At 40.1% G+C, this 25,659-nt stretch overlaps 1 protein-coding gene across 4 annotated transcripts in view; it reads left to right on the top strand.

The window, feature by feature from the left end:
• SLC38A1 (solute carrier family 38 member 1) overlaps positions 1 to 25,659 on the top strand; it is a 68,302-nt gene that overhangs the window by 35,057 nt on the left and 7,586 nt on the right. For all 4 annotated transcript variants that reach the window (XM_042946315.1, XM_042946312.1, XM_042946313.1 and 1 more), the window contains 11 exons: positions 13,545 to 13,618; positions 15,026 to 15,118; positions 15,425 to 15,506; positions 16,523 to 16,605; positions 18,524 to 18,582; positions 18,705 to 18,821; positions 20,194 to 20,273; positions 21,886 to 21,986; positions 24,064 to 24,182; positions 25,121 to 25,262; positions 25,363 to 25,460. In XM_042946315.1, the coding sequence (XP_042802249.1) occupies positions 13,545 to 13,618; positions 15,026 to 15,118; positions 15,425 to 15,506; positions 16,523 to 16,605; positions 18,524 to 18,582; positions 18,705 to 18,821; positions 20,194 to 20,273; positions 21,886 to 21,986; positions 24,064 to 24,182; positions 25,121 to 25,262; positions 25,363 to 25,460 (1,048 nt within the window). The remainder of the gene's footprint in view (positions 1 to 13,544; positions 13,619 to 15,025; positions 15,119 to 15,424; positions 15,507 to 16,522; positions 16,606 to 18,523; positions 18,583 to 18,704; positions 18,822 to 20,193; positions 20,274 to 21,885; positions 21,987 to 24,063; positions 24,183 to 25,120; positions 25,263 to 25,362; positions 25,461 to 25,659) is intronic.

Here is a 25,659-nt window from a genome sequence, read left to right as displayed (position 1 = left end):
GTTGTGATGAGCACTGGGTGTTATATGTAAGTAATGAATCACTAAATTCTACTCCTGAAACCAATGCTATATGTTAACTAACTTGAATTTAAATAAAATCTTGGAAGAAAAAAAAAATAAAGTCATCTTGTATAATCTGTCAGTATTCCTGGATTATTTTACTGTTTCGAAAAGAACCATTGTAATGGAAATAGTTCTGCAATATCAAATGCACCAAATTGTAGATCAGCAGTGGTCAAGTTCCTGGTCACAGCCAGTAAAATATATGCCTAAAGTATATTATAAAACCAATATAACTTCTGAACTGCTTCATATTTGTCATATCTACACCTGACTTGGTCTCATGTGGCTATTTAAGATTCCCCACTGTCTTCATGAGCCCTTGAATTTAATTCCTTCCAAAGATTTAAATTTTCTTACTGAGAATTAAAACACAAGTGCTAGCAATGTCAGATGATGCCAAGTCCATTATTAGGGAATTGCTTACATAATCATAGTAGTTGTATAAAATAAAATATTAGGCTACTATGTCAAAGAGTAAACTAGATTTATATGTACTGGTGTGGAAAAATTTCCCCGGAATATTATTATGTGAAAAAGCCTGAATGCTGGGTGGAAGTGAGCAGAGAGGGAGACTGTATACGTATATACCCTACAGACTAGTCGGGAGGGCACACAAGCAAGCTGTGGACAGTGGATACTTCTGGAGAGTGACACGGGGTCTAGGGTGGAGCAGAAGTGCAAAGTTTACACTCTTTGTATTTTCTTTCTCTCTCTTTTTTTTTTTTTTTAAAGTAAAGTTTATTTATCCTGTGAGAGACAGAGAGAATGCTAGTGGGGGAAGGGCACAGAGGGAGAGAATCCCAAGCAGGCTCCAAGCTGTCAGCACAGAGCCTGATGCAGGGCTTGAACTCATGAACCATGAGATCATGACTGGAGCTGAAACCAAGATTTGGATTCTTAACCAGCTAAGACACCCAGGTGCCCTTGTATTCTCTTTTCTACCTTTTGGGGGACGAATCTAGTTGGAAAAAAACCTTGTGTTTTAGAGAACTTAAAACCAATGCAATAAGGCTTTTTTTCTTCCCTCTTGCCCACAGAAAACTTGAGGAAAAACAGATTTTCAGTGTTGATGTTTAGACCACGAGAGCGAGAATAAGCCGTTGGTGCTGTGCCACCCGTTCCAAACTATATTTTCAATCCCATCTCCCTTTAGATTGCCTCCCTTTCAGCTACACTAATCCCCTTCTTTTCTGTAAAGGTCACCTGCACTGTCCTCGTTGCCTTGATTTTTTCACCTCCCTATTCCCGTGCCCGTCTCTGCTGCTGAATGCCAATAGGCCTGTAAAGCCCAGTTGGATGCCATCTCCAAAAATGTTTCCCTGATCCTCCTACGTGCAGGGGAAGCTCTCCCTCCCTTGTGTTTCCAGTGTAATCTCTACCTTTCTAATTACAAGTATTACTTCCATTAATTAGGCATATATTTTACCTTCCCAATTGAACTCTGAGCCCTACAAGAGCAGGACTAATGTCTAATTCTTCCTTGTTCAAACATCCCCTCTGCCCCGACAAGATCTAGAATAGTTGCTTGCATATAAGATGATGCTCAATAAAGTTTCATTGAAATGAATGAATGAATGAATGAATGAATATATAAGAATTAGATTTTGCAAAACAAAAAACAAGGCTTTAGGGAAAAACAAGGGCTCTCATAATTATTGCAGACTTATCAGAGGGAAAATATCAACCAAAACCCTTAGTTCACCCTCAAATTTGGAATGGGCTTTGGAGATGTAATGATAATAACAAGGTTAGCACGGGACTCACCACCAAGTGGTTACTTGGTTACTTTCCTGGGATTGCCTCCTTCATGTGAAAATTCTAAATAGTTCTGAGGCTGTTAAATACTGTAAGAGGTTGGTATTGCGTTGCTAAAAGGGCATTTGTTGTTAAATTGCTACTTGCAAAAAGGACAGTAATTGTCATTTTTAGTTTACAGCAATTACCTTCACTTTGTGGTTGAGTGTTTGCCTCAATTGTAGGTGAATTCTCTCTGTCTATTTCTTAATATTTACCTTTGTGGAGCGTTTTTTTCATTATCCTTCCACCAAAAAGATGCAACATTGTATTACCTATAATTACAGTGTTTACAAACATACCAGTAAATAGCCATGCCAGTAAGGGTAAATCTAAAATATAAGGATCTCTGTAAACCCAAGATCAGACTTCCAGGGGCCTTCGCCTACATAAAGGAAGACAGAAATGGAATTGGAACCAGAGACCCATCAGCACAGTGCCCTAAGTCCTGTTCATGTCTTACAGGTATTTCATCATTATTATCCTGTCACCAAAAATGGGCTTCTCCTGATATCAGGAGGCTTGCATAAGGCTTACATAACTGCCTCAGCATAGCTCTGAAGTCTGCATCTTTTCCAGCAAATTCTATGAGTTCGGGTGAGATTGCAGCACAGCTTCACAAATATGTACTCTGCACGTTCAAGAACCGCCATTGCTTCGTTACTTTATGTAGATTCCCAAAAGTATGAATCACACTCGCCAAGAGGGTCACTTTGCTCTTAGCAGTAATGAAGATGGTCTGCGTGGCTACTTATCAGGTTCTTCCTTGTAAATGTTAAGTTGTCTTCCCCTGTGCACTCTTAAGCCGGCAGTTCTTTGCCTCTTGAGGAGAGACGACGCTGGATCTTGTGATATAAAAATGATGCGATTAAAGAGGAAGTCAATAGGGAAGCCCTGCTCTTCCAGTGATCCTGGGAGGCCCATCTGTATAGTCACATTCATCTACCCTCTTGTCAATCAGTTACTTGTTTTTAAAATTCTTTGAGTTATAGTCACCGTTCCTTAGAAATGATCTGAAGAGAAAATCGTTGCCCTTCAGCTGGCAGGGAAAATCACTGGCATCAGAGCCTCTTGTTTGGGAATAATAATGCTGGAAGGGGAGAAGTGGCACATTCAGGCTTGCCAACATTTGAAATACATGTAGAAAGGACAGTGGCAGTGCCATTGAACTCTATTGAAATGCATTGGATTAAGAAGCTTTTCAGAAATAGGGAAATAGGAAAGTGGTTAATGTTGTGCTTAAAACGAGTGCCTCTTTTCTAAACGGAGAGCGTTGGCAAGCGTAGGAGAGGAGTCCCACCCATTGTTTTTAAAAGTTGAGCAGTTATGCTTAGTTGGTGAGTCATCTAAGATGTGTCTGATAAGGGGTTCCAAGAAGGCAGTTCTCGGGGCCCCAGAGAGGTGGGCGTGTGTGTGCAGCACGCGGGCTCAAGAGCATGTGCAGAGAGTGGGCTCCGTCCTGTCGACGCTGAGTTGCACCTGCTGTCGGGCAAGGACGAGGACCCAAGGAGAAGAGCATGGCCTCTATTTTGTAGCACTGTGTTTTTCGTAGCCTGCAAGAGGCAACTTAAGTGTACTCTCTAAGGTCTTACCAGTGTTAATACCTCCATCATGCACACGGCCTTTTCGTTCACTTTCCTGGGTTGCAGTAGCCCAGATGTGTATCCGCACTGCAGATCAGCATAGTTCAGAAATTGGGATTTCCGAGTTAGCTTGAACTTTTACTACTCAGAGTGGTAGTTGGTTTAGTAGAGTGGAAAACCGCCCTGGTGTGGGCCAGTTAGTTTTGCTTTGTTCTATGGCCACAAGCTTCACCTCACATCAGGTACCTCGTATCAGTGATCTACGTCTATAGCCAGGGGTTGGCAAACTACAACGTACTGACCAAAACCTCTTCTGACCTGCAGCCTCTTTTTTTTGCGTGGCTTGCTGACTGAGAATAGCTTTTATTTTTTTTAAGAGTTAGAAAAAAAAAGAAGATAGTTATAAAGTATACATGTGTCATGGGATCTTTAGAACAATCCCTAGTTATCATTCCTGTTTTATAGGTAAAGAAACTTAAGAACTCATGAGGCTAAGGAACTTGTTAGGATGACAGTGTGATTGGTGGTGGGGCTGGGGAGGGAGGGGAACAAGCCCCTGGTGTAGTCCTCTGAACTCTTCCATCTCTCTTTAGATGTGCATTGTTACCATGGAAACAGAATAATAGGGGGGGCACCTGGGGGGCTCAGTCTATTAAGGGTCTGACTCTTGACATCCGCTCAAGTCATGACTTCATGGTCGTGGGATAGAGCCCCACATAGGGCTCTGCCCTGAATGTGGGGCTTGTTTGGGATTCTCTCTCTTTCTCTCTCTCAGCCCCTCATCTGCTCACTCCCACGTTACAGAATAAGGAAATAAACATTAAAAAAAAAAGAGACAGGGGCGCCTGGGTGGCTCAGTAGGTTAAGCCTCCGACTTCGACTCAGGTCATGATCTTGCAGTCCATAGGTTTGAGCCCCATGTTGGGCTCTGTGCTGACAGCTCAGAGCCTGGAGCCTGCTGGGGATTCTGTGTCTCCCTCTCACTGCCCCTCCCTCTCCCTCCCTCCCTCTCTCTCTCTCTCTCTCTCTCTCTCAAATGAATAAACATTAGGAAAGTATGAATGAAGCCCCAGATCCACCATTCCTGCTGGAGTGGAAGTCCAAAATACCCACCCCAAACAGCACACACCTTTATTTAATGGTTATATGGCATTTTTCTGTCACTCAGGAGATACATTTTAAGAATGTGATAAAGGGGGCATCACTTTCAAAAGTAAGGATCTAGGTTTGAGGGGAAAGTAAGCTAGTTATTCTTGTGGAGTGGAAGAAGAGGAAGGAGGACATGTCAAGTTATAAAGGGAGAGCTCATAAAACCCACAACCCCCTCTAAGGACTGGAGGCAAAAACAGGAAGTGGTGGTGGTGCACAGTTTTCTTTCTTACCAGTACAGCTTCCTCATTTAAAGTCAGACCTCCTCCTAAATTTTTTACCTCTTAAAGCACTAACTAAACCGACAAGTTCTATCTGCATACCTCTTTTCAATACTTCTTTTTTTTTTTTTTTTAGGATTATACTAGATATTATTTGATTTGGTCATCAGTGAGACATATTTCTTTCCTTAGACAAAACAAAATACTTAACCAGCAGTGAGGTTAGTTTAAGAGCAACTTTGCACCAATTTAGACTTATCTACGAGGAAATAAATGGAAGGAATTGTACAAAGAATTTATCCCTGCCTGTTCCTGGCTCAGCCTTTAAAAACCATCCCTTTCATTCCCTAGTTTAATGTGTAAATATTACAAATAATTGCATGCTATCAGACCTGGTGTGCTGGTCCTCTGCTCCTTAGAATGTTGAAAGTCAATCAGGATCTAATGATAAAAAGTGCACTTTGGGACTGAATATTTACATTTTTGCTTCTTTTTCTTTTCTTCTCTTTTCTTTTCTTTTCTTTTCTCCTTCCTTCCTTCCTTCCTTCCTTCCTTCCTTCCTTCCTTCCTTCCCTTTTTCATGTTTATGTATTTAATTTGAGAGAGAGAGAGCAAAAGAGAGCACATGAGCAAGAAAGGGGCAAAGAGAGAGAGACAGGGAGAATCCCAATAGGCTCCATTCTGTTAGCCCAGTGCAGGGCTCGAACTCATGAACTGTGGGATCATGACCTGAGCTGAAAAAAATCAAGAGTTGGATGCTTAACTGACTGAGCCACCCAGGTGTCCCTCTGCTCCTTTAAAGTATTTTGTGAGCTCTTTAAATGAAATAGGGACAATATTAATGAATGACCTTGGGGGTTTAAACAAATGCAACTCTTCTCCCTCCCCCGCAAAAAAAGTTTCGAATAATAATACTACCATTTGAAATATTTTTCATTTTAATACTATTACTGTAAAAGTAAGATAATCATTAAAGACCATTTTGAAAGTACATAAAATAAATTAACTGTAAAGAAATCACCTGGAGTCTCACTGTTAGAACAGGCTCTGGTAACATTGTGGCGTATTTCATTCCAAGTTTTTTTGTCTTTGCTTAGGTTTTACCTTTTATACTCTCATTCTTCTGTGGACATTTGACTTTGGCAGACAATATAGCATGGTGGGTAAGGACTCTGGAATCAGACTATGAGGGTTTGGGGCTCTGATGCCAGCTGTGTGACCTTAGACAAATATTTACCCTCTCTGAACTTCGATTTCCTTATCTGTAAAGTAGTAATAGTACTACCCATAAGTGAAATATTTAATAAAAAAGGGCTTAGTGTGGGCCTGGCATAGTGGAAATATGCTAAATTTATTATTAGTAATGATCAGTGAAGTGTTTTAGTAATTATATTGAGTCCCTATTAAAGTTCTAGGAAATGCATTTGTATACAAAAGATAATTTTGAATTTTCCAAAATATTTAAAATTTTCACTGAATTAGGGACTCAGACACCTCATTCTTCTCTCCTCACTTTCAGGGATGTCTCCTTCCATCTGGGCTCTCATTAAATAGACAATCCTTCCTCTTGTCTCCTTCTGCTGGCATGCACCACCCTACCTCTGCAGTTACCCGCCGGACATCCTACTACTGACCACAGCCCCCTCCAGTTCCAGGCTCCTCCCTTGGATATTGCCACTGTGCCTGTCCTCTACTGTCATGGAGAACCTCTGGACTGTGCTGCTTTTCCTATCCCATGTAGCTGTCACAAGCCCTTCACTTGAAAACCCCTCTCTTTCCCACATGCTAAAATTCCCTTCTCCACTGGCTCTCTGTCACACTAGCTGGAAACCCCCCAAAACTGAGCTCTATCTAACCACACAGATGGGTAACACTTTCAATTCCTCCTCAGTTGGGTTCTCCATGCTGCCCAACCCTTCCCTCATCCCCAGCTAGCGCTCTGCTCTCTGTGTTTTTAAATCCTTACTCACCTCATTTTGATACTTCCCTTCGGAGGAGTTGGCAGGGAGGGGATGGAAGAGTAGGGAGAGTTAGTGGAGATTAGAGATGAGGGAAAAGTGGAGAGGGGGAAGACAGGAAGGGGGAGACAGTTTGGAAAGGTAGGACCAGGGGAAGGGGTAGAAGAGAGTGAGGGAGAGACCAGTAATAAGGATAAGGACTGGAGAAAGATGGCGGGCCAGAAAACAATATGTTTCCTACAGTTTGTCCAATTCCCTTGTATTGGAGTTTTAAATTTTCTTGTAAGTATTCTGCCTCAACCAGCTTACATGTCTCTGAGTTTTGGAGAGAGGGGCTGTGGATTTGGCGGGAGATGATGGTAGGTAAAAGCAAGACTAATATTAAAGACTACTTTTCTTCCAGTGCTGGGAGTTTTTATATGGACTGTTCTAGCCATGAGGACAGTAAAAGTTTTAAGCTTTTTTTAAAAAATTAATTAATTTTGAGAGAGAGAGAGAGAATGCGATCAGGGGAGGGGCAGAGAGAGAATCCCAAGCAGGCTCCACATGGTCAGTGCACAGAGCACGATGTGGGGCTCGAACTCAAAAGGTGAGATCATGACCTGAGCCAAAATCAAGAGTCGGACGCTCAACCAACTGAGCCACCCAGGTGCCCCAAAAGTTTTATACTTTTAACCTGGTTTAGAAGAGGAAGAATTAAAAAGTGTGGTGAGCCTCAGATCCCTTTTGGAAGGAAAGAGACCTGGCTGGGGGGTGGGGTTGGGGGGAGAGGTCTGGCGTTGAAAATCATTTAAAAATATACACGTTGGTGAAGTAAGTGATGCCCTAATGCCCTGAGGAAGTCGACCAGACCTTGCATTCACACTGAGAGCCAGTCAGTGTCCCACGGGAACAATAATGATTCAGCTGTAAATGGTTCCCTTCACTGCAGTCTCACCTGGACAGCCTTGGGGTCCGTGTTACAGCTAATCACGTTGTGGTGCTGGCATGGCCCCTCACCCAGACAGTGTGGCAAGGCGATGCGGCACCAGTTCAGCGGTTGTGAGAAACAGAAACGCTGCATTGTGTATGCCACAGGGCCAGAGCTTGCAGATTTAGATACGTGCTGGACCAGCAGCATCCGCAATACCTGGTAGCTTGGGAGAAATGCAGAATCTCGGGTCCCACCCCAGACCGACTGAGTTAGAACCTTCATTTTAACAAGATCCTAAGGAGATCTGTATAGAGCATTAAAGTCTGAGGACAGCTGCCTTAAACTTTGGCAAGGGAAGAGGACAGGGAGAGTAATGCGGGGAGAGTAGTTGGGAAGGGTTCCCTTATGTTTTAAGAGGAGTGGGTGGGTCCTGGAGGAGTTGAAAGCGCTCACCTGCACGGCAGCCCCGAACACCCCCTTCTGCACACCCCCATCAATGCTATTTCTGGATCCGCAGCAGTGACTGCTGCCTCATCTCCACCTCTTTCCAGGGCTCTGGTGCTGGGTGGGGAGTGTGTCATATGATTTCTTGTTATTCAGCTAGGCTTTTAAAAGATAATCTCATCATCCATAAAGTGATGTGGCGTTGGTCCTTTGTTTTGTTTTGTTTTAGGTAGTTTATATACAACAAAATTTTCCAATTTAAAGGATAGGATTTGATAAGTTTGCCCAAATCCAGTTGTGAAATCACCACCACAGTCATGGGATAGAACATTTCAATTGCCTTGAATGTTTTGGTTCCGTTTATTCTCATGGTTTTCCATTTTCTAAGCATACAGTGCTTTAAGAAATGAAATTATTATAAGGTCACCCATGTAATCTTTGGGTAAGTTATGGAAGAACAAAGAATTACTGTCTTATCAATGTGATTCAAAACAATCAATAAATGTTTTTGAAATAGATGTTTAGATGTTACTGTTTAAGGTAGGAGTCAAAATTTTCTTGCACCAAATACAGTAAATATATCGTGGACCATGGAGAACAGTAGTATCGCCAGAGAACTAGAGACAGGCAAGTTTCATCCCAGCTTTCAGAAGTGGTAAAAAGTAGATCCCAAGTAATATTCTAGGGCAATTTATTAAATAGCTTGTTTATGTGCAAATACCGCAGAAAATATTGCTCCACAGAGGCCAGTAGTGTTTTCCTAAATAGTTGTGTTAAACTAGCTTCATCTTTTGAGACAACAGTGAACTAGTAGGTCACAGGACTGTCTTAGGCAAAGTGTATCTTGATTTTAGCAGGACATTTGGCATAATCTCACATGACTTACAAATGAGATTCTAATATTTTGTAAATGCACTTATTCTTAGCTAAGAGTGTGCTTCGTTTGGTATTGTATGTAAACAGGCAAAGAGGATAGGCCATGACTCCAAATTAAACTGTCATGGCCTGTCCAGTAATGGAGGAACATAATAAAGCAATGAAATAAAAAGATTACTTGGGTGCTTGGGTAGAGGATGGATCATTGGGGGCAAGAAACAGGAGACAGATAGAGACTACTGTAATTGCCCAGAAATTATGGGTGATAGTGACTTGGATTGGAGTAGTGGCCATGGAGATTGGGGGGAAAAAGCATATGGATTTAGGATGTGTTTTGGAGGTAGAAGTGATAGGACATTTGCCGGTGAATTAGATATGAGGGATAAGAGAGTAGATAAAAGATCAAGGGTGACTCCCAGGTTTCTGGCTTGAGCAGTTGACTGGATGGTGGGCCCTTTTCTAGATGGTCTTGTTCTATTCAAAGTTGGTACCAGTGACTTGGATGAAGGCAAATTCAAGATATGAAGCTTGATGAGGTAGTTGGCACATAAGGAGAAAGGATCAACGATTCTAAAAGATGTCACAAGACTGGAAAGCTAAAATGTAGTGGAAATAAGTGCAGAGTCCTGCACTTAGCTTTCAAAAAAAGTACATAGGATAGAACCAGGAAGAGTAGCCTAATAGCAGTTTACAGCAGAAGCTCAAGAATGAAGAATGTGGCATGGCCACCATAAAAACAAACACTGAAATAGGTTGCCTTAAAGAAAGCATGATGTCCAACTCAAGTTAATACTCTTAACATGCTTTGTACTGTTGGGCCCGAAACTGAGGTGACAGCATTGTGCTTTTCTTGGCATACAGCCATTAAAAAGTACAGTGGAGGAACTGGACCATGACTGAGATGTAGAGCCCGAGCACTCCATCACAGGACAAAAGCTGGAAGAACTGGAGAGGTTTGGGTCAAACGGTACAGTCTTAAAGTGAGTGCCCATCAGATGGACCGTTTAGTGGGAGAGGGTTTCAAGTAGATTCAAGTAGGTTTACAGGATGAAATGAGGACCCAAGGGTAGAAATAGCAGCGGTAGTTTCAGCTCAGCCTCAGTTCCCGTGCATGGCACTTTCCAGAAACACGATGGGTTGCGTATGTGTCCCCTGTAAGATAACTCTCTAGATCTGGATGTCTGTGTGTTGGATGGAGCATAGATGTTTCCTGTGCTGGGTGCAAAGCTGGACAGGGTGGCCTCTAAGCTGTCTCCCTGATCCAGGAGTCTAGAATTGTTTCCTAACAGGCCTCTTTCTTCTCAGGGGACACAAACTGTCCGAGGATGTCCCCACACCATACATATCTTCAAAGTGTTAATGACACAAGGGTTCTCAGAAGTTCCTGACCACATTCTTAACAAGAGAACTCTCCTGCCACTGCTTCCCCAGTGCCCATGTCCAGACAGACACATGTTCTGAATCCCCTTCTCTTCAAGGCTAAACATAAGTCTGAAATACCAACATTGACAGCTCAGTTCCTATTGCTGAGGTTTAGTTCCCACCGGAACACCTTTTTCAGCATGCAGCTTTTGCCGTAACCATGTTAAAACTTTTGGTCAATATGAGAAGTGTGTCTAGATATCCACATGAGACGAAAACAATGCATCACATGTTCCTCTCAGAACACGAATTCCAGCTTATATTTCTCTTCCAACAAACCACAACTGTATACAAATATCTAACTGGACAAACAGAGGCACAATCACAATGCTCAAGACAGGAGAAATGTTCAAATAAGTCATTACATTCTCTCCCAACTCATTCTTCCTACTCTTGTTGATGTTATGTTTTGTGTCTTTGACATCTCTGGATCCCCTTACACTATTCTAGGATCTATGATAGCCAATTATACAACTTAGTGTTTCTAAGAATCTAGACAAGAAGGTGTCCTTCTCTAAATTTTAATTCCGTGAATACCACCAGATTCTCTTACAGCCTAAAGCAGTCTTAACATTTTACATACAGAATTTGTCTCTTATGACCTGATAGAAAAAGGGCTTTGTTTTATGTTAGTTTTCAGTTTTCGAAGGGAAGATTTATATTTTGGGAGGAATGGAGAAGATAGTCTTAGAGACTGGGTGGTTAAAGGCAGAGGTTGTCAGGCTCCTACTACAGGTCCTTTTGTGGGGGTGCAATGCTATGTCTCTTAAACATGGGAGTGGGAGGGTCGTTTCCTTCACCGTGGGAGGACCTCGCTGTGCTGCTGTTCAGTGTGGGGAAAAAAATAGGTGAACTCCCTGCTAATATTTTCCCTGACCAACACTTTTCTCCCACTTGCAAAAGAAAAAGAGGTGATAGGAGTTTATGAAGAAATCCTTTTCTTCTTGCCAAGGGTCACAGGCCAGCTGAGCATCACCTACAAAGAGATTCAACCAAGTAGAACATGTTAAGAGGCAACCATGTGTGAGAACCATGTGGTCCCATGAGCTACTTAGCTGAGTAACCGATGTTTCCTGATAATGTTTCTTTTGCTAATAAATACCCAGTTCTTCTAGGCTTAGGGCCTTTGGTTAATCATTATGTAGACGTTGGTAAGTCTCTCTCCTGCTAGGTACATAGTCCCTGCAAGGCCGTGCTCTTTACTCATTAGCCTGGGGCTCAGTGGCAATATCCCCTCTCCTCCCCAGGTCAGTTGCGGGAGAACAGACTCAATGGGGGACATGTCGGTCACTCCATGGCGATTCCTAAAATGACATCTATCCTGTCCCCAACTGGAAGTCCATGCTATTCTGTGTCACACAGAATTTCTCTGTGGCTTGTTGCATGCTCATGTAGGAGTTGCCAGTGTGTGTTCAGTGTCCCAAAAAATATGAGTGAGCTCTGAGTGAACTTCATAGCTTGCTTCTTTAAAATAAATATTGTTCATCTCTTCAAGATGAAAGAAAAGTCATACCACAATTGTGTCCTATATCTTCCTATCTGGCAGAGCATATAAAATCATGTTCCATTACCATATCTCAAAACTACTGGATTGGTTAATAAATGCTTGCTCTCAGTTTCTTGAGAAACTATCTATTTCTCGAGTCCCTCAGCCAGAATAGATAATAAGGGACTTACCCTCTTAATCACCCTCCTACTCAAGGATCTTAGCTAGGTCAATCTGTGTCTGAATGCACTTTCTTACAATCCTATCTTAACCTAAATTCCCCTTTTTATTAGCTGGTCAGTTTGGTCTTCACCCAAAGTGTTAGGTTTTTCTATTATTTCTCCCAGTGTTTTGTTTTACCTCTACTGAGCTCTGTCCCTCTTTTATGTTTTGTGGCCAGTCTCTGGCATTCCATCTACTTTGCAGTTAACCATTCTGTAGTCCCCACTTATCTCCTGATGGCCACACTGCACACAAGAGAAGCAAACTGCCATGAGAGATATAAGACAAGAGAGAGCCACAGAGCTGTCTTTCTGCCTGGGGCAAGGGAAGGCACCCAAGGAGGTGACATCTGAGCTGGGCCCAAGGGCAGTGGTTCAGAGGGTGTGCAAGGTGGGGGAAGGGTTGGGAAGAGAGAGCCCACACATGATGTGCCAAGTACCTCTCAATGGCACTTGCTATAAAAATCATTGCCTTAATTACTCAAACGTTGAATCAACTGCAGTAACGTATTGTTTAAGGTTATATTTCCCTACCTCAGGAAAGTGAGTGGTTTCACTACGGGGACTAGAATTTTTTTCTTTTTAGTAAATAGGCTTTATTTTCAATTACTAAATATGAACCAAATGATTCAGAAATAATCTGTGTAATCTCCTGCATCATTTTAACTGTGCTTTTTCTTGAGGAGGGTTTGATAATGAGCCGGATGTACTAAAACAAAAACATGAGGTCGTCATTCAAAAAAGTCTTTTTATTTTTCTTATCAAAGTTTTCCCATCAGTTAAAAGAAGTGCTTTTTCTTTAAGAGTAAGGTACCAGGTGCAAAAAAAAAGTGGATTATCTTTGTGGTCCAGTGTATAGATTCAAAAGTAGCCACAGAGTCATTAGAGTAATTAGATGAAAAGTACCTTAGACATCATTGAGCCTGTGTCTATGCTATAGGTAAGGAATCTAGGGATGGGAGAAATTGAGCAAGTTGCCTAAAGTCACATAGTCATTGACCTAAGAGTCACAAAAGCCTTTTCCTCAGCCCCCACCCTCACCCTATCCCCTCACCCCTTTCTCACACTTTCTCACTCGGATGTAAGGGAAAGTGCATCATAGACCATAAAAGCTATCTTTCATAATATTGTTTGAAAGTCATCTCAACTGAAATGACCTCAGAGAGCTATTTAGACTTTGAATTATGTAGGGGATTTGCACTGTTAGGGCTACTCTGATTCTAAATAGCAGTTCTTTATTGGGTAGAACATTTTTATTCAGGATTTTAAAGAGGGCATGACTAATAGTTCCCAAAATTTGGGTGCTACTAACGAATAGTGTTAACAATATAAACAAGCCTTTGCCCTTCTAAAAAATGTAAGGTCAGGGTATGTTCTTTTATAGTTATTACAAGACTTATTTTCTTTGCTTTAGGATACTTTTGACTTCTGTGACACTGCTGTCTATATATTCAATAAACCTTCTTTTGATCTGTTCAAAGGAAACAGGTAAGCTGATAATACGTCTATTTTGTGAAAGCCAGGGTACTGTGAACAAATGATGCCCTCCCAGTTCAGCCACCGATTATTGAAGAGCACGTTGGCCTACAGTCACTCGAAAACCTCTAGTGGTATTTACCCAGAGAAATAGATACAGCACCATAGAAATTAAATTGTCATGAACATTGAGAAAATAGCGTTGCCATTTAAAGTGAACCCTCAATTATACCTGTTTTTCTAGTTTAAGATGACTCCATGTGAAAGGCTTCAGTTTTTACTTAGTTCTTTATAAATTCAGAACAAGGATCCCATGTTTTGATATTATAACCTTCACGATTTTAAAAGTAAACAGAGCTTTCATTCTTTTTTGTGTATATTCCAAGGAGAAAATGTTACTCCCAAGGCAACGTGGGAGTGAGGGTACTGTGGAAAGGCTCCAAGTCCTGGGCAGTGTCCTACCTGAAGTGTTTATTTTCTATTCCTGGGACGAATGGATTCTGTTTGTAATACTCTGACTTTTACATTGGCTAAAACCACATTGGCCAGCTATTATTGTACATAGACGGCTCCATTTAACTGGGACATTTTGTAATAGATGGAGGATCTACCATTGTCTAGTTTAAACACCAGTCTTATGAAGGATTAAACAAAGGTTTAATTATAGTCTGACCCATATTGCTTTCTGTAAACATTTTGAAAACATGAGCTGAACCGTCATAAAGAAATGTAAACATGTTTTTTTAATGAATGGTTTAACAGTTTAGTATTTACTGAGATGAGCCAGTTGAACACTTTAGGATTTTGCTGTAGCCAAATTATTCTTTTGACAGATTTATCTATTGGTCTCTTTTGTGAGTGGCATATCTTTGAAGTAAATTTTACAAATGATCAAAATTCTGATGTTGACTATTATGTTTCTAAGTTTGTTACTCTATTTAGGACACATGAGGCATTCATGGAATATTATTAAGATAATTCCTTGTTAGCCTAATCAGTTCATGTAATTAATTCAAAAGGAAACTTTCATCTCAGTCATCAGGATTTTTATTTTTAAATCAAATCTTTATTTTAATGATATGCACCAAACCTGAGAATGAGGTCAGAGTAGGAATTTCCCCCCAGTAAAGTAGGAAGACTCTTTGAGATAGTCAAAAATAAGCCTTACGACCTAACAATTTAATTGGAATGCTTTTGTAGCCAACCTGAAAAGGGAGAAATCGTGGTCATGTCTGACATTTTAAAATGTCAAGAGGTTGCAACACCTTAACCCTTGCAAAGCCATAAAGGCCATTTGTGTAATTTTGAGAAAGACACAGAATAACTTGGGGAATAGTCAATAGAACGATGAAATCTTGGCTTTCTTTAGCTTTTAGAACGCTGTCATTTCTTGTGTCCTCAACTATGATTTTTAAATAGGCTGCATGGTTTATGAGAAGCTGGGAGAACAGGTCTTTGGCACCACAGGGAAGCTCGTAATCTTCGGAGCCACCTCTCTACAGAACACTGGAGGTAAAAAGAACTCGCTTTTCTATACATAACTTTGAAGTATGTGAATATTATTATCTTTTCTAATTCTGGTGGTTGGGTGGCCACATGAATTTTAACAAAATGGAAGCAGTGTCCTTCTCATTGCTTAAATGGCACAAGGAAAGTGAAGCAGAGAGAGCCCTTACTCAAAACCAAGTATACTGAGTATCTAAAACTGTCTTTGTGTCCTATTGAAGGTCAGTGTAAGAACAGGCTGTTAGCCTTTTATGCAGCCTGCAACGTGAGCCTTAGTATCTCCTTTCTAACAATGTTCTCATCTTCCTCTAGCAATGCTGAGCTACCTCTTCATCGTAAAAAATGAACTACCCTCTGCCATAAAGTTTCTGATGGGAAAGGAAGAGGCATTTTCGTAAGTTATGGACCATTTTTTTTCCTTTGTGAGATAACTAAAATATTTTTAACTTAAATGTGGACTGACCAAAGTTTGTGTTTTCTGAAAACCGCAGAAACCCTAGCTTTCCCTAGGTTGTTTTTCTCTTTCTTCCTAGCTCCAACAAATTTCCCTGGGGTTATGTAAATGAAAGAAGCAGGGAAAGCTATTTGAATATGAACATTTAAAAGGTAGATTTATCTGTCATGCTGCAAACAATAGATGCTACATCTCCCCAAGCGCCTAAAATCTATGTCTGGTTTCTAGAAAATAGAACAGATAGGGAGTATTTTTAACACAGAAGTATATTTAACACAGAAGTGGAACATGCAACAACATGAAGACCCTAATCTCTGTCTTGGAGAGCGAAATTTACATGAGCCAACTGGAAGACGCTACAGCTGCACCTGACATATCCCTTGTTTTGACTTCCTCTTTGACTGCTCTTGTTAGTCTTAGTTTCTCTGTTTTCTTTCAAGGGAGAATCCTAGAAGCCAGAGTTCCTAGTGGTGTAGCACCAGGGCTCAAGGTCAAGTACAAGAGATTAGGGAGAAAGCAATGCCTACCTGTGGTGACTTGTTTTTCAAGGGTATTAGCCAAACACAACAAAAAGGAACTTCTCCTTAAATAATTGATCAGACATGTTGTAATCTGACTGAATGCAGTGTATGCATTCAGCTTTGAAACCAGGTAACTAATTCAAAGGAATGCCACAGTTAGCAGATGGGGGAAGGGGAAATAATCCCTTTCTTCCATCACTTGGGAGAGACTGTAGTAAACAGGAGTGGTTGGTTGGGTTATAGTGCTTGGGTAAACCTGAATAATGATAGAAATTCATGGTAAAAATTAATAATAGCAAAAAATAGCAAAATAATAATAGCAATAATAGAAAATAACGATGGCAAAAAAATTAGTAAAATTGTGAAATGTTACATTTGAGAAAAAATAATACTTCCTAAGAAAATATGACCCAACCACTTAAATGCCTTTTTCAGAGCCTGGTATGTGGATGGCCGTGTTTTGGTGGTGGTAGTTACCTTTGGCATTATCCTCCCTCTGTGTCTCTTGAAGAACTTAGGTAAGGAAAGATCTTGCTTTTATCATAGTCTCTACAGTGCCCAACCCAGATGAATCAGAAACCTAATACAAATGAACAACTTTGCCCTCTACTTTCCCTTGTAGGGTCAAGATTAAGTGAGTGATAAATTACAAGTATTAATCAGGCTTTACTTTAATATGAGATAAAACACTGGTCAATATGTGACCTCCTTAGCAATCCCTCTACCGGGCTGTGGAGGGAAAAGGGAGGTTCTGGGGTCAGGAACACACACAGTGCTATGTCCAATAGCATAACCTACAGGCTCCTCTGAGAAAAGTTCCAAAAATGGAATTCTCCTTACACAAAATCTTATATATCCTGATTATTTAGATACGTAGATTTTAAAATCTGTTATCAAGACAGAAAGTTGCTTATATTTATCCCCAAAAGTATTATGAATCACTCTTAAATTATCAGTCTAACCATTTTCAATTATTTGCTTTACTGAGGAGGAAGGAAGAAGTGAAAAGTCAAACTCAATAGATAATCACTAAGTCCCATCCATTTGGTTCTGACATTTTTTTGTGTGTATTCAGAGACAAATGTGCCTGATGTTATGGGAATTTTACACATTGAGTAATGTGGCCAAACTGCTATCCAATCCAAAATGCATTTCCTTTAATTCTGGGCTAACTCCAGGCAGACATTTACCTTTAAAAACATTTTTTTTTTAATGTTTATATTTATTTTTGAGAGAGACAGAGTGTGAGCAGGGGAGGGGCAGAGAGAGAGGGAGACACAGAATCTGAAGCAGGCTCCAGGCTCCGAACTGTCAGCACAGAGCCCGACGCGGGGCTCAAACCCATGAACTGTGAAATCGTGACCTGAGCCAAAGTCGACATGCAACCGACTGAGCCACCCAGGCACCCCTCAAGGCAGACATATTTAGATTAACGTTCTTCCCCAAATGATTGCTAACCATAGTGTTTTGTATGAAAAATATCAAGCCTCTGTAGCTGTTCTGTAAAATCTATAAATAGATATTTCTCTTTTTTTTTTTTTAATGTTTTTATTTGTTGTGAGAGACAGAGAGAGAGAGGGGGGGGGGAGATTGAGAATGCAAGCCAGAGAGGGGCAGAAAGAAAGGAGAAAGAATCCCAATCTGCTGATAGCGCAGAGCCGACTGCAGGGCTTGATCTCAAGAACTGTGAGATCATGACCAGAGCCAAAATTGAGAGTTGGACGCTTAACCACTTGACCACCCAGGTGCCCCTATAAATAGGTATATTTCTTAAAAAATGACTTAATTTTCTGGTTTCGAGGTCTGTGTTTTGGCTTTTCTATGTATATACACATAGCTCTTTGCAGTTTAAGGAGGGAAGGCCTCTTCTTCTCCAGGGATAAGAATAGCGCATCCTCCCAGAAACAACTTAACTCTGCCCATGTGGAGGTTACGGGGTTGGGGGATTCCAAGGGCAGCCAGTGTGAAGATCCCCAGATGCTCAGTTTATTCCTAGAAATCACTTCATCTCCTCTGTGCATCCCCTTCATCTGAGAAGAGAAGCATTATAGCTGATATTCACCACGTGCACAATAGGTGCATAGTAAAGAACTATTGAGTAGATCAGAGTCAAAGAGTAAATGGATTTGGCAATAGGAATCCATCAGAGTATAGCAAAAGAGAGCAATGGCCACATTTGGGAGTCTCTTTTTCCCTAGATCTGGGAATCTGCGTTGTCTGGTGTTATCAGCGAAAACTGGAATCAAAACATTAATATGATGTTTTTATTTAAAGTCACCATTATATTGCCAAATCAAGTAGCACTCTCAAGTAATAAGTCTTATATTTACATAAGCATATTTGTATATTATTGGAACTATGCTTGAAATGATGCATTGGAGGAAACAAGGTGATATGTGAAATAATGACAATAAGTTTTTTCAACTTTTCTTTTAGGGTATCTTGGCTATACCAGTGGCTTTTCTTTGAGCTGTATGGTTTTTTTCCTAATAGTGGTAAGTGCTGACGAAAATGGTTGGCTTGGTTTTGCCATAGTACAAGGCCACACAGCAATTTTTCATTGTTTGGCTTTATTTGATAAAGTCTATATTGTTTTTCCCATGTTTCTTAATACCAGGTTATCTACAAGAAATTTCAAATTCCCTGCATTGTTCCAGAGCTAAATTCAACAATAAGTGCTAATTTAACCAATCCTGACATGTGTACACCAAAATATGTTACCTTCAATTCAAAGGTAAGTTTCCCTATCTTTTAAATATAATAAAGAGCATTTTGTTAAGGGAATTATATTTTTCATATTTGTAGTTAAATTGCCTTGATGAAAATATTCATTCTCGATAGAACAGCATACCAGTACTTCCAAATTCCCACAATCTAGAGACCTTTGGGAAATAGACAAATATTATATTTCATGCTCTGTCTTGTCCAGTTTACATATAGGGCAACTTTAAGCTTTCTCTGCGAAAATCTCTCTCTGGATAATTGTCTCAGCTCCTCTCTTGCTTGTAGATCTTTAAAAATGATAAATAACATCTTTAGCCCCCTGCACCTTATCTGCTGGTGGCAGAAATACAGATACCACCACAAACTGGCGCTTAAGAAACTTGCATACTGTTGAGATATTGTTAATAGTATGGGGAACAGTGGACTATAGAACCAGTCAGGCTTGGATCTAAATCCTTAGTCAAGTTACCAAACCCTGTGAAAAACAGGATTCTGTTCTGTATCTTACGGGATTTTTTAGAATGTGCCTGGTATAGTGCTCGGGCAGAATTGGAGCATGATATATTGTTACTTTTCTTCCTTCTTTTTGCATAAGAAGTCTCACTGAGTTTGAGTTTTAAAAAGTCTTATCTAAGAAAACTAAATAGATCTCTCTCTCTCTCAACTCTAATGATACAGCCAAAGTAGTGAATGTGGAAGTAGTTTTCTTTTTCGAGCCATCTTTTATGTCTGATTTGACACGCCCTATAAAGCAAAGAGCAGTGAAATAGAGGCAGAAGTCCTGGGCATGTCACCTAACCTGCTGGAGGGAGTAAGGAGAAAAGCAGTGGTCTGTCTACTAATCAGTGTTGTTGTAGAGACTCAGTGAAATAACGTAGGAAACATGCTGTGTGACCAGCCAGCACGATGCTATGCCTGAAGTATGTGAAATATGCTATAGGTGAGGTGAACCTCTAACCCCTCTGTGCCAAGTGCCTAATGTCTCCAGCTAGATAAGACCTCTTAGAAAAGCTGCTTCTATTTTAGAGATCAAAGCCCTCCTAATAACCAAATAATCCAGGGATTCTGAAGAGCTATCAGACAAAAAGACAGCTCAGAAAGGGGCATCTGGGTGGCTCAGTCTGTTAGACATCCGACTTGGGCTCAGGTCATGATCTCACGATTCATGGGTTCGAGCCCCGGGTCGGGTTCTGTGCTGACAGCTCAGAGCCTGGATCCTGCTTCAGATTCTGTGTCTCCCTCTCTCTCTGCCCCTCTCCAACCCACTCTGTCTGTCTCTCAAAAATAACTAAACATATTAATAATAATAAAAAATACTGGAGCTGAATAATGTTTATGGTAAGAATGCTTTTTCTTAATGTTTATTTCTCTCTTCCCAATAGACCGTGTATGCTTTGCCAACCATTGCGTTTGCTTTTGTCTGCCACCCATCAGTCCTGCCGATTTACAGTGAGCTTAAAGAGTAAGAGATTTTTTTTTCTCCCCTTAATCATTTTTCTCCCCATAATCTCCCTCATTAATGGGAAAAGCCTATATTAAAATAAATAGACTTGTATAATGAACCCCACAGACTCATCACCCAGCTTCAGCATTTACTTTCTCACATTCTTGAGCAAGTAGTATATTTAAAAAAAAAAAAAAAAGAGCAAGGAACATCAGAAAGCTGCAGCATATTTTGACCATAAATATATAAAGCGGCTAAGTGTGTGGACTTTTTTGTTAAATTGATTTTTCAGATACTGTGTTACTTAGGCGAGTTCAAGTATTTGTGTTGCTTTACGTAACTTATGCTTATTTTATAAGTGTATAATAATAATCAGGTTGCAAAATGCGCTGTGTCTGATTTGCCTCTTGGTTTAGATGGAAAAGGCTGTTCAATCAGGCAGAAAGAAATTAATGTTAAGGCCACAAACTGGACAAAAGTATATTATTATTCATTTTAAACTCTTAAGATGATTCTATAGATACGTTTTTGATTGCTGTTCTTGAGAAAATTAAAGTCCTGCTTATAAATTCCATCCTGGGTTCTCTTTTTAGCCCACTGTCAGCAGACTTTCCATACAAAAATAGTCATCATGGCATAGTCTTAAGCTCAGCAAATGTATACAATATAGCTGTCTATTTCCATTTTGAAACAAAAATAAAATAGATGTCATTTAGCATTGATTCACTCAGGACTCTTTCATATGTAATTGATATATGGGTAAATTTTGAAATACCTACAGCTACCTATGTGTACATCAATCATAATGTACATCAATCATACTTTATGATCCCATACTTAGGGTATTTACATATGTCTTTAACATCTTTTAAATTTAATAGTCCAGCTTTTAATTTGTAATTTTCTGATGTGTGTAATTCTTAATTTTTCTTGTTTGCCATATTTCCTGTTATGACACAAACAACAGTTAGGACTATCGTGGTCTCTTATTGAGCACAAGTCTTGTAGATTAATTATTTGGGCCATTAAAGCAACTTACAGGTTTGTCCAAACTCTCAGGGTAAACTTGACCTAAGAGTTAGGAGCCCTTCATCATCGTATCCATAACCACTTGTGTACTAATCGCTCTGGAAACGGAGACTTTCTGGTGCATCCCTGGCTACTCAGTGGGAAAAAAGGAACCTAAACTGCAGCTTTAGCAACAGAACACCTGAGGTCAAGTTCCAGCTTTGCCCCTGATCTCTGGGGCTGGGAGAACAGCATCTGAATTTATTCTGCCCTTTTCCTCGTACATGCTGAGTATGGAGATATCAAAAACAAATACTAAAAAATATTCTCTGCCCTTCAGATGAGAACCTGATATTCTTTCAAAAGAATGGGGAAGAACACTCAAGGGATTGTTAGTTCCATGAATCTCTCTGTCACAATACCCATTTGGTATAAAAGAAGTTATTCTAAGCTGGCGAAATTGCAGGGGGCAGGGGAGGGTTCAGGAAAGGGAGGTAATTTCAGCTGGTCAGATCTGTCCTAGCCTGATAGAAGGCTGTTATTATTCTTCAGTATTAACACTGGTGCTTAAATTCAGTAACATGGTTGTTAATTTTTAAAATTCCTTTATCTTTGTTCATAGTCGATCACAGAAAAAGATGCAGATGGTTTCCAATATCTCCTTTTTCGCCATGTTTGTTATGTACTTCCTGACTGCCATTTTTGGCTACTTGACATTCTATGGTAAGTTTCTTCTGTTAGCACATAAATAGAGGTGTTTGTAAATAAATCAGCGAAAATTAGTATCCAAATAACTTTTAACATGATAGCCCAAAAAAGCCACAAATCTACCCATTGATTTTGCTGGTCTTTCCTGATACAAATGGTGATGCCTCCTTTATATATCTGTGCAGACTGCACAGTAGAATAATTACTGAAACAAGATACTGTATTTTTTTTCTCCTACTACTGTCTTTAAAAGAAATTGCATTTTATAAGTATTCCACCTTTACCGAGGAAAGTTTAAAACTATACCAGAGGAGGCTTTCTTAATTGCTATTGCGAATTGGGTCAGATTCCATTAATAGAAAAGAGACAGAGACAGATTTTGCAAGTGAGAAAGAGCAGGGCGCTACCCTCCTGACACTTGTGTTAATTAAAAATAAAACGCCTGACTGTTCACTGCAATTTGGAGCCCTGCAAAGATTTGAAGGAATGGCAGAGAAGGTTAAAAGGAATGAAACCTGAAAAAGAGATATACTGTATTTCATTTGTAATTTATTGACCTTGTATGAATAGTTTACCTTCTTTTACTAAGTCTTCATCCTCTCCTATTCAAATTATCCTCCAGCTGTATTTAACATGTTTCATTATTATTATAATTTGGGACCTGATTTAAATTTGAATACATATATTTCACATTGTTCTCTATTAAATAATATTTCTCTGGGGCATTTTTTTTTCATAAACACAAATGCCTCAAAATTTAAACATGTTTAGAGATGATTAATTCAGCCTGGAGAGAAAGGCTACCTTGATTATATAGTTGTATTATTACCATTTTCACAAGCAGTGGCAGACAGCATTGTCTGATGAATCCATAAATGCCACATTAAATTTTTGCATAAAAATGGTGTTTCTAAGTTTTCTGCAGAGTTGCAGGCCTGGGAAAGGGGGTGGTAAAGGGAGGGAGGGAGAGCTTCATGTTAGTTGAACAGTCTCACTGTTATCTCGTCCAAGCTTTGAGTTTTCTTTGCAAATCCGTTTCTTTTTCCACATAAAGTAGAATACAAACCCTTTCATACTCTTAGGTTAAAGCGAAAGGCTCAGCTATTTTTAGATGGTTATGAGTTTTGAATCAAGAAAATTAAAACCAATGAGATTTTTATTACAACCTAGGCTCCTTTTTCCAAAACTGAGGCCAGTCTATGGCCCAGCATAGAATTGGAATCCCACCCCCAGACTCTTGAGATTGGTTCATTCTAGCTTTGGTTGTCTTTGAAATAACATTCAGAAGCTCAGAGTTAAGAAAAAGTTCAAAGTGGTACAGAAGCTGAATACTTTTTTAAAATAAGAAAACCATACATGAAAGAGAATTACTTCCCGATTGTGGTGAAGTTCCATTACAACCTCTGTTGCTTGGCCACTGGAAGTTGTGTGAAAAGAGGAGGGTTTGAAAAACGCTCTATGTAGCCTATAGTCCCCTCAGCAAGACTGCAGCAATTTAGCATTGTTTGATGAATGGCAACAAGGGAGGAAAAATCTAGATTATTAGAAGAGTTTTTAAAGCATTTTAAAACATTTTTTAAAATATTAATTTTTGAGAGAGAGGGAGTGTGTGTGAGTGACGCAGGGGCAGAGAGAGAGGGAGACAGAGGATCCGGCATGGGCTCTGTACTGAGAGCAGAGAGCCCAACACGGGGCGCAAACCCACAAACCCTAAGATCATGAGCTGAGCCAAAGTCGGACGCTTAACTGACTGAGCCACTCAGGTGCTCCAGAAGGGTTTTGTTCTTCAGCTGTATGTTATTTTTAATCCCAATTCACACCTAGGTTGAATTTAGTATAAATTAAGCATCCCGACACTGTGTAGCTTCTTTCTAGTGATTACTATAAATTCCTTTTGAAGTTACATATGGACAGGTGGAGCATGTCTCACACCGGGGATTTTTCTTTTCAACTTTATAAATTGTTTTAATAGTTATTTCAACACCCAGAACATTGCTTTCCTTGCCCTTTAGTTTATAAATTCTTTGATGTTCAGAAAAACTGTCATTCGGCCATGTGCTTTCTTTCTAATACTCTCTTTTCCTCGGTTTAGAAAATGTGCAATCAGACCTCCTTCACAAGTACCAGAGTAAAGATGACATTCTCATCCTGACAGTGCGGCTGGCTGTAATTGTTGCTGTCATCCTCACAGTGCCGGTGTTATTCTTCACGGTGAGTAAAAGGCCTCGGTGCAATATGAGAAAAGTTGAGGTCTCACCTTTCCTTCTGTGTTAAGGAGGCTGTTCCAGAGAAAGCCTGCTGCAGGTAACTATCCTGTGTCACTGAAACTGTATCAGGAAAGGACCCCGAGACTCGGTTGAGGCTCTTCAGAAAGAAAGTAGGATCAGTGAGATAGGGTAGCCTTTGATGGAATGAATCTTAATTCTAATTAATCTGTTCCTCCTTTACAGAGAAATGTAGATAGAATGTTTGAATCTTGATTGTCCATGATGAGAGAACATAAAAGGACCAGAAGAGAATACTTAGTCATAGATAAAAACAGAAATTACCAGGGGTGCCTGGGTGGCTCAGTCGGTTAAGTGTCCAACTTCGGCTCAGGTCATGCATGATCTCATCATGGTTCGTGAGTTTGAGCCCTGTGTTGGGCTCTGTGCTGACAGCTCAGAGCCTGGAGCCTGTCAGATTCTGTGTCTTCCTCTCTCTCTGACCCTCCCCCTCTTGCACTCTGTCTCTCAAAAATGAATAAACATTAAAAAAATATATTTATCAGGGCCCCTGGGTAACTCAGTCAGTTAAGCTTCTGACTCTTGATTTCGGCTCAGGTCATGACTTCATGGTTCATGAGTTTGAGCTCCTCATGAGGCTCACACCCTCTCCCTCTCTCTCTGCCCCTCCCCCTACTCTCTCTATCTCAAAATAAATAAATAAACTTAAAACACACACACACAGAAATTATTCCCCACAAAAGAAAACTACCTATTTATAAATAAAAATACCTGCCTGAAATCAAGACCCCTGGTTGTAATACTGCACAAGGTCTTAGAAAACACTTCACAGATTCCCATGCACCAGTATGTTCGTTTCTGCTGAGAATGTGAGGGTTGCCAGGCCAGAGGCCCTCACAGAATCTTTGTTTTTTGATCCTGTAGGTTCGTTCATCTTTATTTGAACTGGCTAAGAAAACAAAGTTTAATTTATGTCGTCATGTCTTGGTTACCTTCATACTCTTGGTTATTATCAACTTGTTGGTGATCTTCATACCCTCCATGAAGGATATTTTTGGAGTCGTAGGTATGGCTTTATTTTATGCTCCTCATTCTACAACAGCTGCTTAGAATGCTACAGTTTCACCGTAACAACTTCAAACTTTTTTTTTTTTCTTATTTTACAGGAGTTACATCTGCTAATATGCTTATTTTCATTCTTCCTTCATCTCTTTATTTAAAAATCACAAGTCAGGATGGAGATAAAGGGACTCAAAGAATTTGGGTATGTCTCATGCCGGCCACTCTAAGTTTTCTGATTAGTTTTTCATTTAAATTTACCAAATTAATAGTCCATCTCCACCACCTAATCCTACTGTTAGTGACCTCAAAAGGGGACACCAGTCCTATAGTTTTCCCCTTTGGGAGATTTAAAATATCACATCAGAATCTTCTCTATTCTCTCAAAATGTGTTACTCTTACT

The sequence above is a fragment of the Panthera leo genome, chromosome B4 (genome assembly GCF_018350215.1).
Source record: "Panthera leo isolate Ple1 chromosome B4, P.leo_Ple1_pat1.1, whole genome shotgun sequence".
Classification (NCBI taxonomy): Eukaryota; Metazoa; Chordata; class Mammalia; order Carnivora; family Felidae; genus Panthera; species Panthera leo.
This window is presented reverse-complemented; position numbering and strand designations above follow the sequence as displayed.